This window comes from Lepisosteus oculatus, chromosome 3, assembly GCF_040954835.1.
Source record: "Lepisosteus oculatus isolate fLepOcu1 chromosome 3, fLepOcu1.hap2, whole genome shotgun sequence".
Lineage (NCBI taxonomy): Eukaryota > Metazoa > Chordata > Actinopteri > Semionotiformes > Lepisosteidae > Lepisosteus > Lepisosteus oculatus.
Genome location: NC_090698.1, coordinates 57,322,080 through 57,339,451, shown reverse-complemented (window position 1 = coordinate 57,339,451; position 17,372 = coordinate 57,322,080). Strand labels below are relative to the sequence as shown.

Genomic DNA, 17,372 nt, shown 5'->3' with positions numbered 1-17,372 from the left:
GCTTGGGGAATTCCCATTACAGCTGGTTAGCGACACATCCAGGCTTGAGCACCTTGCCCGGTAGAATTTTTAAAGGAGCCATTCATTAATTTCAACATAGGCGGAGGGTTTTGTAATATACAGACCGCTTCTTAAAAAATCTTCTGAAAGCATCATCATCTCTTGCAGTGCTAAATGTTAAGAAGCTGCTAGATCCTTTAACCGCACAAAAAGCAGCCAGAAACATACACAGAAAATGTCGGCCCTAGATGTGCGGCATTTTTAGACATTTGGAACCAGTTTGAGATTGTTCGACATGCACAAACATTTCATAGATGTATGAATGCAATTAGCCTGCATTTGAAAACATTCCTGCCATTTTCACAAATGCCAGTGCTCCCCAGACAAGCTTTTTTTTTTAAACAGAACATATGGTAACCAAACATTCTAAAGTGCAGGCCAATCAAATATCTGGGTGGCTCACTTTGTTATTGAAATATCAAGAGCAAGTCTTCTGTTTTCCATCTGAGAATCCATGCTGTCCTAGTCCCTAGGTCAAGCCTGAAAATGAAACCCGAGTACTAAAGCCCCATTCGCCATGCTCATAAATGGAACCTGCCTTTTTCTGACCTCAAAGAATTAACTCCTCAATCCCAGACTGTTGTCCCACTGAATCACTCAAGCCCCTCTGAGCACCACTTTATTATTAAACTATTTCAGAGGTTGAAATGTCAGCTGACAATTTGTATAAAATTACAGTCGGACATCAGTACCGTGTCTGGGACATCTCACACTCATTCATATAAAACCAGGCGATGTTTCGGCTTTGGCAGTCTAGTCCAATGTAAGTGATTCCTCTCGCAAATGCTAGCCTATTTTTCCATTTCATTTCAGCAAGGAAACCCACTTTTAAACAAAGTAAAGCAAGTCAGGCTGTAGGCAGTACAGATCACAGACGTTTATAAATCCTGCTCAGAAGACATTTAATAAATCTGTAGGTACAAACAGAATGTCCTTTCAGACTTTTAAAATGTATGAGATGAAGCAGTTAAGGATGTCATCCTTCACTGCAACACACCTACAGAATAAATATGAGATAACGGGAGGAAAATTCTCTGTGTACTGTCTAATACAAGACACCCCTTTCCCAGTGTTTTTTTTGCTTTTTGCCTGTGGAGTCTCAGTATGTCTCTTTACTACCAGGCACTGAGCCAAAACCTTGTCAACATCTCAGCAACATATGCATGTGCTCACATTTTTTAATGCGTTCGAAAAAACTCTGCAGCTAGGATCATAAATGAAAGGGGGCAATCAGCTATATTAAACAAAACAACAATCCTTCCATGACACAAGAGAGAGCTGAGCTTGCACTGAAGATGATTAAAAGTCTCCTTCGTTGTTTGAGATCGTATGACATCCCAGAGAGACGCCCTCTCTGTGCCTGTGGCCCATTTCTAGGACACCATGTTTCAGTCTCTCTCATCTCCCTGTCTGTGTCTAATTTGTCTAACTGTTTGAAACCACAATATTAAACACATGACTCTCCCACCCTGCTCCCAAGTTCAAAGGCATCTGGCAGCACAAATGTTTAGCATTTGAAGACAGCGCTGAAGACACTGATAAATGCAACTTTAGCATTAACAAAATGGCCACATTCTTGCAATATTCACTTGAATCTGTTTAGCACTCAGGCGCTACACCTTTCCATTTCCTGAGCCACACAAAGATGCATTTGCAGGAGTGACAAAGCATTTCCACAAAATGTTGTTTCGTTGCAATGAAAGCACTATCGTTCTTACATCAACAACACCCAAAATGCAAACCGATTAGCATTCTCTCAGGAATGAAAAATTTATTGATGAAAGATCTGGGACTCATCGAGCTGTTGATGTTTGGTTTTTGGATGGATAGTGCTTCCAAACAGCTGCTCCAACACGTAACTGCACATGTTTCTTTGTGGATTTATTATCATCACTGTTCAACCATTGTAAATGTGCTCTCAATTAGTTCTAAGCCTCTACAATTCATGTTCTGGAAAACAAATGACCTAATAATGGTAAAAAGTGAACAGTTTTCAACTGTCTGTTTTTCTGTAAATTGGTTTATGTCAGTGATCAGATTAATTGGCACGGAAGAGCCTGGAGCAACCCAGTTTTTTTTTGTTTAAAATGCTTTCCAAAATGGAGCGGGTGGCTGGTTGTGTCAAACACTGAAAGCAAGGGGATTAGAAAGAGAAAAGAGAATGATGGGAACCAATTACATCATGGACTCAACAACAACACAAAAAAAACAGCAGAGCTATCCAAGGAAATCCAAGAAAAATTACAGAAAAGAGTCCTACTTAAGGGCTGCATAACAATACAGTATGTCGTATGCAGAACGCCTTGTAACTCATCGTCCGAGATGCATTACCTTGTAGCCAGTCCCGAAAGAAGTGCAGCCACATTTTGGGAAGCTGTCCGTTTTCTTCCTTCAGGATGTATTTCACATTGCCAAAGCGTCTGTGCAGGTCATAGAGCAGGGGCTGCAAATTGGCATAGTCTGCCTTTTGCGTGACGACATACATGTTGTAGAAGGAGAAGTACTTGAACTGTGCTCCGATGAAGTCATACTCGCTCGTCTCCCGAGGCACAATGTCCGTCAGCTCCAGCCCATCGCGAACACGGGTTGTCCCGTACAAACTGATGCCAAGCAAACCCAGAAAGAGGAATATAACCACAACCTACAGAGACAGAACACACATGCGTCACAAAAATTATGCCTGAAGGGCGATTCAACTTTCATTCATCCATCATTACTCCTCCACTGACTGTCCAAGCTCAAGTGCTTCCTGGTACCAACGCCAGGAAATGTCTTTAGTTGAATAGATGTGTAGTTGGTACTGTCAAGTGATTAGCAGGAGGCTAGAATAAACAACTGAAAACCTGGCTTTCCATCCATGCTGTTCTAATTAAATATCTCAGCGGACCAAGTGAAGGTTAATTCCATGCTGTAAAATAAAAAGGAGAAACACAAAGTGTCAGCTACAGAGCCTTCATCCGCGTGGAATTAACCTTTACCTGTTCCTTTGCAGTCAGCGCACGCCGACGCAGCTCCCTGCTTGAACACCTAATCTAATGAGCCCAATGGAATGAGGAGGAAGAGGTAGAGTGGAAATCTCAGAGCGCAATGAATGAATCTGCCTGCGAGAGAAAAGGAGAGAGGAAGAATGAGAGGGGACCACTGACCTTTGTAGTGGGCTTCAGCAGGAAAGGGGCGTAATGCTTCTCTGCAAAAGAGGAGAAGGTCCACCGGGTGCAGGGTGGCTCTATGCAGTGGGCAGAGGTGTCGGTAAAGTTAGACAGCAGGTCGCGGGTGGAGCTGGCGCTCTCCGGGCTCTGGCAGCTCAGGCTGTCTGGACCAGCAGAGCTGCTGCTGGTGGTGGTGTTGTTGTTGTTGTTATTGTTACCGGTGCTGACCCGAGAGGAGCCGGTGTGGTTGCTGGCGGCGGTGGCGACGGGCTGCACCGAGATCTCGGAGCGCGGCTCGGCGGTGGTGTAGTAGGCCTGAGTGCGAGGATCGTATTCGGTGCGCAGCTGGACGGTGGACTGCATGGTGATCTGGGTCTCGTGCGCAAAGCTGTGGCTGCTGTAGGACGGGGGAGGGCTGTAGCGGTTGGCGTCAATGCTGTCCACGTAGGCCTGGGGTTCGATCTGAATGACCCTGTTTGCACAAGGACTAGAAAAGGAAAAGGGGGGAGGAAAACGTGATCAATCCCTTCAGTTTGCTTTTCTGTATCACTGCTCTTGACAAAAGAACTCAACTACTTCCTAGATCCTCTACTACTCCCTCAATAAGCCAATGAGACAAATGCATCTCGCTCTATGCGAACGGTATTTAATCTAGGGAAGAAAAGAAAACAACCCTTGAGGTGTGCTGCCAAGATGCTCCTAACTGGAATGCCTTTTCAAAATAATCTTTAAAAATTATTATTGACAAAAAGCAAAGTAATGATGAGGGGAAGGTTTGCGCATTAACTTTAATTTCCTGCAAGTGACAGTAAAATGACTTTGTTCAGGAAATATTTGCCTGAAGCTGACTGCAGATGAAACCCCCCCCTTTTTCTTGAATAAAGGAAAAATGTGAGGCAATGTGCACAGGAAGCAGGAGTAGGCCTCGGTGGTGGTTCCAGCGGGATGCCTTTCACCGTGCAATTTTGTAATTGCAAACACAAATGAGACTAAAGAAGGCCCTGCTTCAACAGCAGCCTTATAATTACTTGGAAACTATGTTACTCCACTGGATATTAATTTGCCTTCTTAAGAATGTGCTTAATGTATAATACAGTTACAACCATGAAGGCCCCATGGCTGATTCAAGAAAAGAGAATGTGCTTTGGTTACCGGACAGATTAATCATATACACAACTTTGAGAATTCAATTTTTTTCCCCAGAAGCTATTTACACAGCACTCAACAGCTATATTAAAGGCAAAATAAAAATCCAGAAGCTGATATTTAACCAAAACCATCACACAAGATATCAAAGGCTAAACAGGTCCTAAATGTAACAGAATTTAGGAATACAAGACAACCTTCCACCAATAAGAATCGAGTCAGTCGTGTAGTTTTAAGTAAGAGTAGAACTGACATTTAATTTTATTAAACACACCCAAATTTGGAATTGCCTATTATGTGTATAATAGCTGTGAGCCCTGAGATCGCACACGGGGAGAACAAGGAAGTGTGGGAAGATTCCTCTGACCCACCCACAGTTGTCTTTAACATGTCACGGCAATGCAACCCCCTACAGGAGGTTCAGCACTGACTGGAGGAGAGGCGCATCCTTCGCTGACAGCACCACACGTCTTACACGGCCTGGGCAAGAAGCAATGGTCCCCCGAGCTGAGAGTGCGCAGGTGGACTAGTCCCACCCTCCCTCCTCAACGCTTAGCCAATCGTGCGCCGTCATTAGAATGGAATATGTATTTCATAATTAGCAGCTACTGAGTGTTCGTTACATTAGCTGGTCAAAATTAACTTTTCTGAAATTAACTTTTCTTGTACATGGCACCATTAAGGACGTAACTGTCAACAAATTTTAAAGTGGTACAGTACAAGAAAAAAAAGCATTGAAAACTGATTAGGTCCTCACCAATGTTGCATTAAATAGAAGGCTCAAAGATGAACACCTATTAAACATACGCTGGGGAGCCAAATTTGAATCTGACATAAAAAACAATCAGACAAAACATTCGTGATGCTTTACATTCTATCAGTATCTCTATTAGATTAACGGATTTAGGGCAAATTGACCGGAGGGACTTTGACTTTGACCCTTCTAAAATTGCTGATGGTCCCCCTTTCATGCACGCAATTTTCTGTAATGACGAAGAACATAAATGTGTTTTAAAACGAGACCTTTCATATGATGTTTTTAAATGGCTTTAATGCCAGTTTTCTTGATTAGGTTTGCTTCTGTGATGTTGGCACATTCCCAGAGGTTTGCCGCCAGACCTGATCACACTTGAACAATACATTGGGAAAATGAACACTGAAATGGCCCTACTTAAAATGCTTCCGAAACCGTTCGATTCCTCTCTTGACCTGTCATTCGGGAAGCCTTACCTGACGAGACAGCAGAAGATATCAAGACGGCGGTCCTCCCGCCTGTAAAGGTCCATGCTGAGAATAGCTGGGAAGATGAGCAGAACCATGGCGAAGTTGAAGACCACGACAACAGCAGCCTAATACAAAGAGGAAGATAGGAACCAGAGTACATGGGCACATTCAGGAACTTTCAATCCTGTCTGGTCCCATAGGCAAACTGTGCTGCGCGGCTGTGTATTCAGCTAATTAGGGTGCTACACACTGGTATGTATACAGAGGGCTTTTTCTTCGCTTGTAATCCCAATCCTTTGATGTTCTGACTTTAACTCCTTCATTACGGAAGAGAAAGAAACAAAAGTGGAAGAATACATTTGCATATTTATAGCAAGTATTAACATTAAAGCTGCCGATCAGAACATAAGACAACATTGCAGCCCCATGCCCCAAGGCACAGTCCACACATGGTCTTTCATTTAAATGGACTGAAGGACGGAAGGGCGTGTGATACAGATGGGCATTGTCATACAGGACTTCCAATAAAAGCAAAGTTGCACTAAATGATCTATTTCCATAGATGTTCAGTAACAATCTCTACAGGCATTTACTGAAAATTGAGTTCAGGACTTGTCTTTTTTTGTTTTAACGTTAAGACAACAAACATCGCAATTGTAGTTTTACCCCCATAAAAAAATTGATCAAAAATAGCTGGATTGCATTTAAATTCATTCTGCCAATACTTACATTTCAGTGCCAAATCAGCACCAGCAGACGCTGATTTATGCACGTCAAAATGGAATTCTATGAATTAAAAACATTGAGACTAAGTACCAGCTACGCTCTAATAAAATGGAGTGTGTAGTTCTGGAGAAAAAATCATTGCAGAGGATTTTCGTTCAGCACATATAAAAAAAACAAAAAGGGGATACAGGAGACTGGAACTTAATCTGGGTTTGCAGTTAAACCTGTAATAGGCTTGATGACTGATTTTCATGGACAGTATGTTCTTTTTTGTTACCAGGGAACTACAGTATAATGCTTGTAGAAGATACAAGAAAACCTCAACTTTTTGTGTGACCAAAAGACCAGTAACTTGAAACAACAGATACATGATGAACACGTTAGTCTTCTTGGTTTTTAAATGATTAAATAAAGGCCTGAGACAGTTTTATGTTAGATCTGAACTTATTACAAAAAAAAGATATATCTTTTAAAGTTAAAAGATTTGTATGCAAGTTTAGTCAGGCTGTTAGTTCCTCCTGGTACATCCTACCAAGGGGTTAAAGCCCTGCAGGAGACTTGCACTGCTAGCATACTTAATAACCTTCCCACACTGCTATTAAACACTCCTTGAGCCTTCACCCGCTGTAAGCCATACTACATTTGCCAAAACCACAATGACTGGGATTGCCGATCTGTGTAGAAATTCATCCTGACACCAACAATAAACAAAAATAAAGCCAGCTCCAGTTGAAGACAAGACTGTCACATTATTTCTTGAAAGGAATCTTCAAGAGACTGAAAACTGGGGGAAAAATACACAATGATGAATGATGGTGTCTGCTTCTAAGAATAAGGAACAAACTGTTTTCAAAGTGTCCTCAGGAAATTTTTGTGCTACAAACCAAGCATTTCTGTTCACAGCTACTTTTCTGTGCAGTCATCTTTGAGAAGCCTTGGTTACTGGTAAAATAAGACCAAAGGTGTCAATATAGGTGATAGTGAATATTCAATTTCCATGCCAACTTTTTGTAAGCCACTAATGGGAAAACATCCATTCTGGGATGGTAAAAGACAGAACAGAAATGTTAAAATCGCCAATCTCTTTAAGAGATCCAGAATTTTTACAAGTGGCTTGAGGGCTCTCTTTTACTATACACAGAGCTGAATTAGCTAGTCTGGTAGTTCTTGACTGCATCCTTTACGAGTTTCTTTCTGCAAGCTACATTTGAAAACTAGGATTGCAATCCTGGAAAATTAGGGTACTGCTACGATCATTTATAAGAGTTGTGGCTGTAATACTGTAAATGGCTGGCCACGTTACAAACGTTTTTTATTACAGAATAGTGGAAACTGATTACGGGGGGAGGAAGAGAAGGGGGGGAGGTCTATTTAACTTTCCTGTGTTCAAGACAAAGTAGACAGAATGATGACAGCCTGGGAACAATCTGTCCCAAACAAAATAGAACTGCATCAAATTTAGTGAAACAGAGGACCAAAACCATAAAACACCCCCCATACACACACACACACCCTCTGTTCCATAAATCAGTGAAATTTATCTGATTTTTCTCAGACATATATTCAACAATATCTGGGTCAAAAAAAGCAAACAAAAGCTAAAAAAAAAAAAACAAAGGAAAAAAAATTCAGTTCTGCCTCTGCTGGTCCCCGAGTCCAGAGAGAGATTTATTGGTTCGGTTTATGTAACTCTATTTTTCTCCAGGAATCGATCATTACAAAGGAATACAAAAGAAATCCATAAAGCAGCAGTAATCCTGCTCCTTTCAGATTTGCTGCGGTTAAAAAAAAAAGGGAGAGAGAAAGGAGGGAAAGAAAAAAAAAAAAGAAAAGGGCTGGAGGCGCTGTGGGAGAAGGCAGCAGGCCGGGTAGGCTGGGGCCTAGCCCAGGGTACAGACTGCATCCTCCGCTGCCAGACCACCCAGAGAGCGGGTGTGCTGCAGGGCCTGGAGGTGATGAGCAGATGATGAAGTCTGTCAGACACGGTTCCCACCTTCCTCCTGCCAGCCTGCAGCTGCCCTCTGCCAGACACTTCGCTCTTCTGGCGTCTCCTTTCACTTTGTTGTTGGTGCTTTGGTGCTGCTGCTCCTCAAGCGCTGGGGGGGAAGCTTCCCCTAACCACTCGAGCTGCTGCCGCCTTTCCTCTCTCCCTCGTCTACGACTTCCTCTCCTTCTCCCCACCACAGCCTCCCCATCCGACCGCTCCAGAAGCGGATCGGGAGAAAGGTCTGAGCGGGTTAAGCAATTGGATGGTGGGGAAAGGGGGTGAGACTATTCAGTGCTATTCAATAGGCCGCAACTATGCAAAGGGTTTTTTTCTTCTTGGAGAGGGAGGCTGTTCTAACTAGTTTGCTTTGGAGAAAAGAGGGGGCTGGGGTGGGGGGGGGATTGGGCAAAATAAAACAAACAGAAAAATACAAAACCCTGAAATCTGTTCACGTCCACCTTAAAAGACCGAATTAAAAAAAACGGCACAGCGTTGCTCTGAAAAATCCAAAATGTGTGAGCGGTAGGAGTTTGAAGTCTTTTGAACAACACGCTGGTGAAAAACGATACCGACCTCTCGCTCACACAGGTGGGTGTTCTTGCTTCTCACATTCCGCAGGATATTATGACCCGATGTTCCAAATCCTTCATTAGCCAACAGTGAGATTTTGATTTACTGTGAATCATAACGCATTTTGTGTTTCTGCCCTTTACAGTCACTGCTTTTTTTAAGTTGCAATAAAGGCTTTCTGTTAATTTACAAACTAACCCCCCTTTGATCTTGGGGAAACAAAATACATGCTTAGCTGAACAGCTGTGTATATCCCTAACCCTCCATTTCAGCTAATAAAACAGAAGGTGTTATTTAAATCCTTATCAAGTCAGCACCACACAGCTCTGCTAATTTTTGTTTTCCAGACAAATAAGATGAAAGATACAGTGAGGCTAGTCATTTACATTTTTGGACTTGAAAGACGTTTTCCTGCGTTCAAATACTTTCTGAAATTAAACGCCAATCTCTTTCGACGACGACAAGTGAAAAGCTTTTAACTCCGAGAAAAGTCACTCTTTGAAGAAAGAGACATGGAAAAGGAGTCATCCTGTTTTTTTTTAACGTACCAGTTCTGATTTAACCTGTTCACCTGGCTCTAAAAATCAATGAATATCATCCTTGAACTACTAACGACAGCTTTAAAATGAACTTAAATGAAAAGAAGCTCAGATAACAGACCAAGATGCGGAATTCACATAAGAATAAACCACTGATATGGCCATAGAACAAGTCCTGAACTAACCATGCGAAAACATGGAGCTCCCCCTCCAGAAAAACACCCCTTCCTGGTGCAGTAAGCCAATCTTATCTTTGATTTCTTTATGTGATGAACAATTCCGGAGTGGAAAGCTCTGTGTGGCATCTGGAGCAGAATCCCAGAGGTTCAGCAAAGAGCAAAGCGCTGGCATGCAAGAGTAGGAGCGGGCCTTGCGCTTATATGGGTTAATCAGGAAGCCATTCATTCTCCTTCGGCAGCTGGACTGCTCTACAGATACCGAGGTCCCACAGCCGATCTCCCACTCTCTCAGGGCAGAGGGGTCACAGCCCACTGCCTCTCCAATCCACAGCAGCTCACCGCTGGGCCCGCAGAAGGAACGAGGGGCCAATTTGTCTGAGAATTAGAATGCCACATCCTTTTATGCCCTCCTCACAAAAAAAAGAAATATTGCAAATATGATTTTGCCGCTTGTTTGCTTATACGCAAACTTTGCTTTCCGCACAATTACACAGACGGGGTAAAGGAACCGATAGAAGCCTCTCCCATCGGGCACACAGCCTGTGATCTCTGGCTTCTGAAAAGCTGCCAGCTGGATCAAGCACAACAGGTAAACAAGGGTTTTATTTCACATTTCTCTGTTCAGTGACATCCGTCAACACATCGTTGTTGTGCTTTGCTTAACATGTTTCCTCACCTATATGGGAATTTTATTTGCCGGGAGCACACTATCAACAGGGCAGACTTCAGTCTCATCGCACCCTTCGGTTTAAGAAAGCATAAAGATTTAAAGAATTGAGGATTCGCTTTTTAGAGAAATAAACTGGTCACGCACTCATGATTCCATAGCCAAAAAAAGTTTAGAAAGTTGCGGCTTTTGAGCTCGACTTGTCAAGACCAAGCTTTTTCCTCTAGTAAGAGTCTCAGGTTGAACAGCGGAGTTCTACTTCTGCTCAAGGTGACACTTACCACCCAGGTTACAAAAAATCTGAATCGTTCAGCGAAAGATTTGGGTTTATTTCTTGACCCCTAAGCTTCAGGTAAACACCATTATTTAATTTGATTGTTTCGGTCTCTCAGGCCAATGCGGACAGGCAGTCATTCAAAACTGCCTGCCCTCTTTAGATAGCAAGGCTCTGAAAATGGTCAAAATTATCAAGACAAACTACTGCCTCCACTTCCTCTGGAGAGGTCAGAGGTCAAGCAGCATGAAAAATTAGTTGAGACGCAGGTTAGCAAAAAGCAAGACGATTCTGCTGAAGTTGTTTGGTTTATCTGTGCTGAACCAAGGGCAGCTGACCTCATAAATTCTCCGCGTTAGAGCTGAGGTGCTTATGCCCCCAGCGAGCAAATATCAAAAGGAAAAAAGATCCTCCCTTGATCTCCCCCATAGCACACAGTCACTACTAACTGCCTGTCATAGTTACGAAATCTCCATTCAGCGGTCTGCTCAGACTTAATCCTCTGATGGTATCACGTCTCACTTTCTTTTCACAGGCTTTCATTCAAGACAATGATAAGGCAACTTGAAACAGAATACATTGGTTAGCTGAATTAGTATGCCGTCAACATGTTCCTACCCAGGAGTGCTGCAAACAAGCAGCTAGCACATTAAGCTGTTCAACAAGAAGGTATGGTATGGGATATTCTAACTTTTAACTTCAATGTCTGAATATAAATCTTGTTATATATACAGTATGTTGCTGAGCTGCACAATTAAAAGAAAATGCCACACAACTAACTTCACATCTCATAAGGTTGCACATTTTATTATGGCATGTCTGTACACGCATAGTGGGATCAACAGACAGGCTCAAGAAACAACAAAAAAGGGATATAAACAATAGAAAACTAAAATAAACTACAGTATAGGGATGAATAAGTGTGACCTGTTTCAAGACAAAACCCCAAAATTAACTAAATACAACAGGGATAATCACACTTTAAATTTATCTAGACCAAATGATGGCAAAGAATTCCAAAGTTTAGACAACATTTACAATTGTGATATAAATATGAAGTTGCTTTCATAAAGAAAGTCCAGGTGCAGTCGATGTCTTATTCAGTACTTGAAAGTAAAGCAAGCATGCATTATGGATATTAAACTCACATTAATTTATATTTCCCTTATTCTCCAAGAAGTAATCATGAACAACCACTTTCTCCTTGTTAGATTTGCAAACTGAAAAGCTACCGATCTCATAAACTGTTCTGGCGAAGCCAACCCACAAAAAACGCAATAGAATTCCCATCAAAACACACACCTGATTAGATACGGACAGAACCCTGTTATTTGAGTAATCCTCCGCACTCAACTGTTTCACTTCAGGTGAAAACATACCCTGTATCCTCAAATATCTTACACAACCCTTATCCAAAAGATTACCGAAATCAGTTTATTTGGCATTCTTGTAAGTATGAACAACCCACTGTAGCAGTGGCTAGAATTAACCACAATGAGCTAATGAAGGATGACTAAGTTGCCTTTGGCAATGCGCTTTCTTCCAACCTAAAATCATTTACTCCGAGGTAGGCGGCACTCGCTCAGCATTTCGACAGCTTCTTTCTGCAGCACTGCCACTCATTCTCTGCCCGATTTCGATTCGGCTACAGAAAGCACAATGCTCCTGAAAGGCAAACTTGTGCCTCCTTTTGGCGATCTCATGCAGGCATAGAGGAAATTATTCGCAGATACAGAACATGCCAAGGTAGCCCCTCTCTAACAGCCCAGAGACCTGCCCACTTACCCACACCACCTGTAAGGAAGGGGTAGAATCACAGACTTGCGTGGACTAGGAGCACAATCAACTACAGAAAGACAACCTGCTGGTAACGAGATTTTTAAAAAAGCCTTTTCTCTCCCTTAGGAAAACGCTCGCATGAATTCAACAATGAATAACAATGGGACAAAAGTGAGTGAGAGAGAGAGAGCTCACAAGAAACGCCGTGATTTACCTGGAGCGAGAATGCCCGGAGAGCAGGAATAGGGATCAAGGCAGCCATGAAAAAAGCTGTCACATTGCTGATCGAGGTCAGAGCCACACTAGCCCCTGTTCTCTTCAAACATTCTCCCGTTCGGTCCTAGAAGGATGAAAAGTTACCGGGTTACAAGCTCATTCATGTAACATATGCTAGAACATAAGAACACATACAGTACAAACATAAAGTAAGGCATTTAGCTCATCCAGTCATTTGGTAGAAATATTAAGAACGCCGTCTTGCCACATTATGTTAAATGTAATCATTTGCCATTCTTAAATCTACGTCACACCCTGATAGCAACTTGATATTCACACCTTAGTAAACCGGCCCACTGTCTTTTTTTGTCATCTAAAAAGATGTTCTTAGCAAAACCCACTCTTACTATTGACATTTTATTACTTTGGCCTAACACTTGATTTGGACATTTAAAAGCATTAAACTATTTGTGTGATCTCACCAATGACAAACATTACCCACGAGCAACTCCTAAATGACCTACATTTCTTGTGATACAGCAAAGCAATTTCAGATCTAAGATTACCATTACCAAGCAATGGTTAGGAGGAAAAACTCATCTGGATCGGCTCTGGCTGGGGGTGAAATAAGAGACTCTCCTTGGCTTAAACAAGTAAGAAAAACAAAAAAAGATCCAGAGAGGTTTAGTTTTCAGCCCTTTAAAAATGTCTTGCTGGTTTCCCATGCTTTGACTGTTTGTATAGTGGGTAAATGAATGTGCATAAAAGCTTAAAAGTGACAATATATTAATACATTTCATTAAATGTAATGATTTAATGAAAATGACTCTTACTTGAGAGACCTTACTAATTACATCCTCTCGGCATGTGAGTTTTAATAATAAGAAACCAGAATTACAAGTCACGAGTGTCTCATTGGATGCCCACCAAATATGTTGCGTGGTTTTCTTGAAAGGAAAAACACAATTTTTGTTCCGTTTCTAACAGCACTACTTAAATCACATAATTTCCCCTCTGTTGGCTTCTTAGGATAAGCCCTCTTTCTTACTGCTTTATCCTTAAAGCCCAGCAGACAGCAAATCTGCATGACTAGAAGCACTTTAAGAAGCCCTTTCCCATCCACCCCTGTCTTTTTCCTTCCTCATCGAGAAATTGGCAATAAAAAAAAGGAGGGACCACACACCAAGATTCGTCCTTTGTTCACAAACAGGAGAGATCAGGTTTTCCTTCCAAAAGGAACTGTTTACTTTTGATTTCAACCACACGAAGGCTACAGTAAGACAAAGCAGTTGAAAGGCGGAATGTCGATTCTGTCTGACAAAAACAAAACGCGCAAAAACATGTCGCTGACTCTGCTCTCCCCTGAAAAAATGAATTGAAACATGTTTCATAGTGCTAAAACACAGCTGGAGTCCATAGCATATGGTGAAAATCGGGGTGGCTGGTCACAATCACTTGAATCTGTATGCAAAAATGTCTTCCACACAACAGACGTCCCCAGTAGTATTATAAAAAGATGTTATGATAGGAGGGTTGTAAGCACAGAGGAGTATCACACATGTCAACATTCCTGGAAAGATTTCCTTGTCTTCATCTGTTATGTTACAGAATGCAGGAGGACAGGAAAGGAGGCATGATTGTGCTGGCATACTGAAGGTCAGGAGTTAAAATGCCCCACAATTTAACTCCCACTTTCACCACACCTGAGTAAAGGCTCGCCTTTTCATATTTTATTCATTTCAGTTCTCTCGGTATTGAATGAAGCCTATTTAAATTAATAGCATGAATCCAATAACAAACATAAAATGTATTTCGGATAAGAAAGATGAATAAATCTAAATCGGAGATTTTTAAATGCAAACAAGCCACACCCAGCTTTATTGATAAATATAGCATTTAAATGGTTGTTTTTGAAATATTTTTAATTGATTTTTTTCCTCTGGGTCATTATAAGGAATTTTTATTAGACAAAAGATTAGCTGTCAACAAGCACATAATGTAGCAGTTTTTGTTGCTAGAAAACATGTTGCAATGCATCCCTTACCTCAAAAGGAATTCTTTTATTCTGTCCTGTTTCACTGAATGCATGTGCCAGTAGGAAGACATCGTCCACTCCAACTCCTAGAGCAAGAAAGGGCAAAACCTGTAGAGAAGACAAAGGAAGATTCCTGCTCACCCATCGACCGCAGGCGATACCACGCAAACGAGCTTGCAAATGTTCTTTTTTCCAGGTTTAAACGAGCAAGAATAAAAGCTCTCCAACAGGATGGAGACATGGAATGGAACTGAGGGTAGTCATACAGATCTGTTCCAAAAAGTGATCGTCTCAAATGAATTCCTTTTTAATACTTCGGATTCTAAACTGAACTTAGCAGTAGGGGTGATGGATGTTAAGAGGACAACTATATAATGCCATTTTTTTGTTTGGTAGCACATTTTGTCTGCTATTCCGGGTCTACAGAGAAGCAATATTGAAAAGCCAGTTTACTGAACAACACTATCACAATTAATTATAACCCACCTACACTCCTATATATTCAGTTATTTGTATGTTGAGTTACACCAAAGGCAGATTGTCGACTTGGCTGTACCTGAGTTGTTGCAGCGTTAAATGAAATTCCTATCAAAGAGCACAGGCCCAATCCTGCAGCCACTGACAGTGCAACCAGCAAGACTCCTGCCAACCCCACGGCCCCCTGGGACTTGGCGCAGTCCCACCGCAGCATGGTTAAACAGGCATAGGCAAGCTGCAAGCAGAACAAGAGAGACAACAATAAATACAAGGAGTCAAACATTAGTACACCGTCCTTTCCAATACCTTTTACATAACTAGAGTTATCTTGAAGTTTTGGCAGTCCATAAAACTCTTGGTGCTAAAAAAAGGTCTTTCTTAAAAACACCAAGCACACAATGTAGTAGATCTGTGCTTGTAATTAATATTCACTATAGAAGGCATGCCATGGTTTTATTCTCCTAATGGTTTTAGGCTGTAACACGTTAGTGCCAGTAGTTTGGCAGAAGAAATCAAAGGCGAAGAGGCTGAAGTCACACTCTCTGCGACATTTAACTCATCTCACCATTAATAGGTAGCCGCTTGCCACACGGATTACGCTAACATCAGAGAATGACTTGAGGATGTCTTCCAATGTAGTAGTCGTGAATGAAAGCACCTTCTGAGTGGAGTTTTGTGCCACACTCTGTTGGACAGCCTGCAAATTGTGAAGGAAGAAAAAACTCAAGTCAAAAATTAAAACCCAAAAAGTCATTCATAGCCTTAAGGGAACACACCTAGAATAACAGTTTCTGAAAATGCCTTTTACATTAAAAAAACGACATTAAAAAACTACAAGCATATCCGTTTATGGACCACTATTTGAACAGTCTAGTACAATTATATCAGAAATCGGCAAAGTAAAACCTGCAGCAAGAAAGACATGAACAGCTGTGTCAGACTATGTCTGGAGATGCCGGCAAGATGGATGTCATAAAATAATAATAATAATAAAAAGTATTAACTAGGGAATAACTGGGGAGATTGGAAGGTTTTAATGAATATTTACCAAGAGCTCATTTATTTTGTTTCATGAAATTCAAGGAGACTGAGGTCTTTCATGTCTCTCTCCCGCACTTTCCTCTAATAAAGCCCGGGATGATGCTTTCTTCCACCTTTTTTTATTTTAAAGCTGGGCCCCCTGCACTACAGGCAAACATTCTGTACAGAGATGTCTTTTTCCCCTCTCGCGGGCTCATGAGGTCAGATGGAGCTCTGCAAAGGTCACTGTCTTGAAAACAAAGACCAGATGATGTCACACAGATCCACCAATGGGACTGCAGCTGGGAAAGAGATTCAACGCCTCGCTAATGCTTTCCAGACACCTCTTCTTACTGAGTTACCAGCGGACTGCTGCACCGCTGTTCGCTGCTCCCCTCTCAGCCTCTGTATGTCCCCGCTTACAGAGCGCTTAAAGACTTTAAGAAACCGCTAATTACTCGCACTCAGAAAAATTAAGTGCGCTGGCTTGGCTGTAAAAACAACTGGCTTTCACGGCCAAGAAAAAAAAATCATTTCTTTCAGGTGCATCTTTTAAACAGCAGGTTCCTGGGACAGAAAAGGCCTTTTCTTAGTAACTCCCGAAATTTGCACATGGAAGAAGACAGAAGCGCACTTAGCTGGGGGGGGAGCTACATGTGGCGGCTAAATTGGCCATTTGACCGGCAGGCATCCTTTCTATCACAGACTATAAAATATATGGTTTTCTCAACATTGCGTGGGATTTTATTGCCAGCACTCAATTTAAAGAAAAGAAAAAACATGCACGGCATTAGGGGATCGCTCTAGCTGGAGAGCAATATACATATGACAGGACAATATACATAAAAAAGCTTGGTTGAATGGGTTTCTTTAAGTTGCCTTCCTTCACCATCCCTAGAGCCCTGTAAGGTACACACTGGACCTCAGGACACTGCTGTGTTCACTCGCAGATTCAAGAATATTTATACATCAGACATTGGAGCCTTGTTTGAGCCACATGTTAAGTGAAAACTGGTAGACTTGCACCAGATACTAGGTTCTGCTTAGAACACCAAATCACATCTACTTAACTGACCGTGGTAATCCCACGGTACAAACAAAGTATAGCAAAACACATGGGAATCATCGAATGAGTACAGAAAATCATGACAGAAGGTGGAAACCATGGAAAAGGTAATCCATGACATACAAATGCCAGAAACATGGAGGAACTGGAAGTTATTTTTGTGAATTTTCCAAGGTAACTTTTGTTAGGAAAAATCTCTTAACACCCTCAAATTCTTAAAATGTTCTGTTTCAATTTGGACGGGCTATAACTCTAAGG

At 41.8% G+C, this 17,372-nt stretch overlaps 1 protein-coding gene across 3 annotated transcripts in view; it reads right to left on the bottom strand.

The window, feature by feature from the left end:
• ptch1 (patched 1) overlaps window positions 1-17,372 on the bottom strand; it is a 76,550-nt gene that overhangs the window by 22,942 nt on the left and 36,236 nt on the right. For all 3 annotated transcript variants that reach the window (XM_015368361.2, XM_015368349.2, XM_015368356.2), the window contains exons 9-15: window positions 15,594-15,725; window positions 15,108-15,263; window positions 14,561-14,659; window positions 12,515-12,640; window positions 5,586-5,704; window positions 3,207-3,696; window positions 2,392-2,701 (exon numbers count right to left, since the gene is read on the bottom strand). In XM_015368361.2, coding sequence (XP_015223847.2) covers window positions 2,392-2,701; window positions 3,207-3,696; window positions 5,586-5,704; window positions 12,515-12,640; window positions 14,561-14,659; window positions 15,108-15,263; window positions 15,594-15,725 — 1,432 coding nt within the window. The remainder of the gene's footprint in view (window positions 1-2,391; window positions 2,702-3,206; window positions 3,697-5,585; window positions 5,705-12,514; window positions 12,641-14,560; window positions 14,660-15,107; window positions 15,264-15,593; window positions 15,726-17,372) is intronic.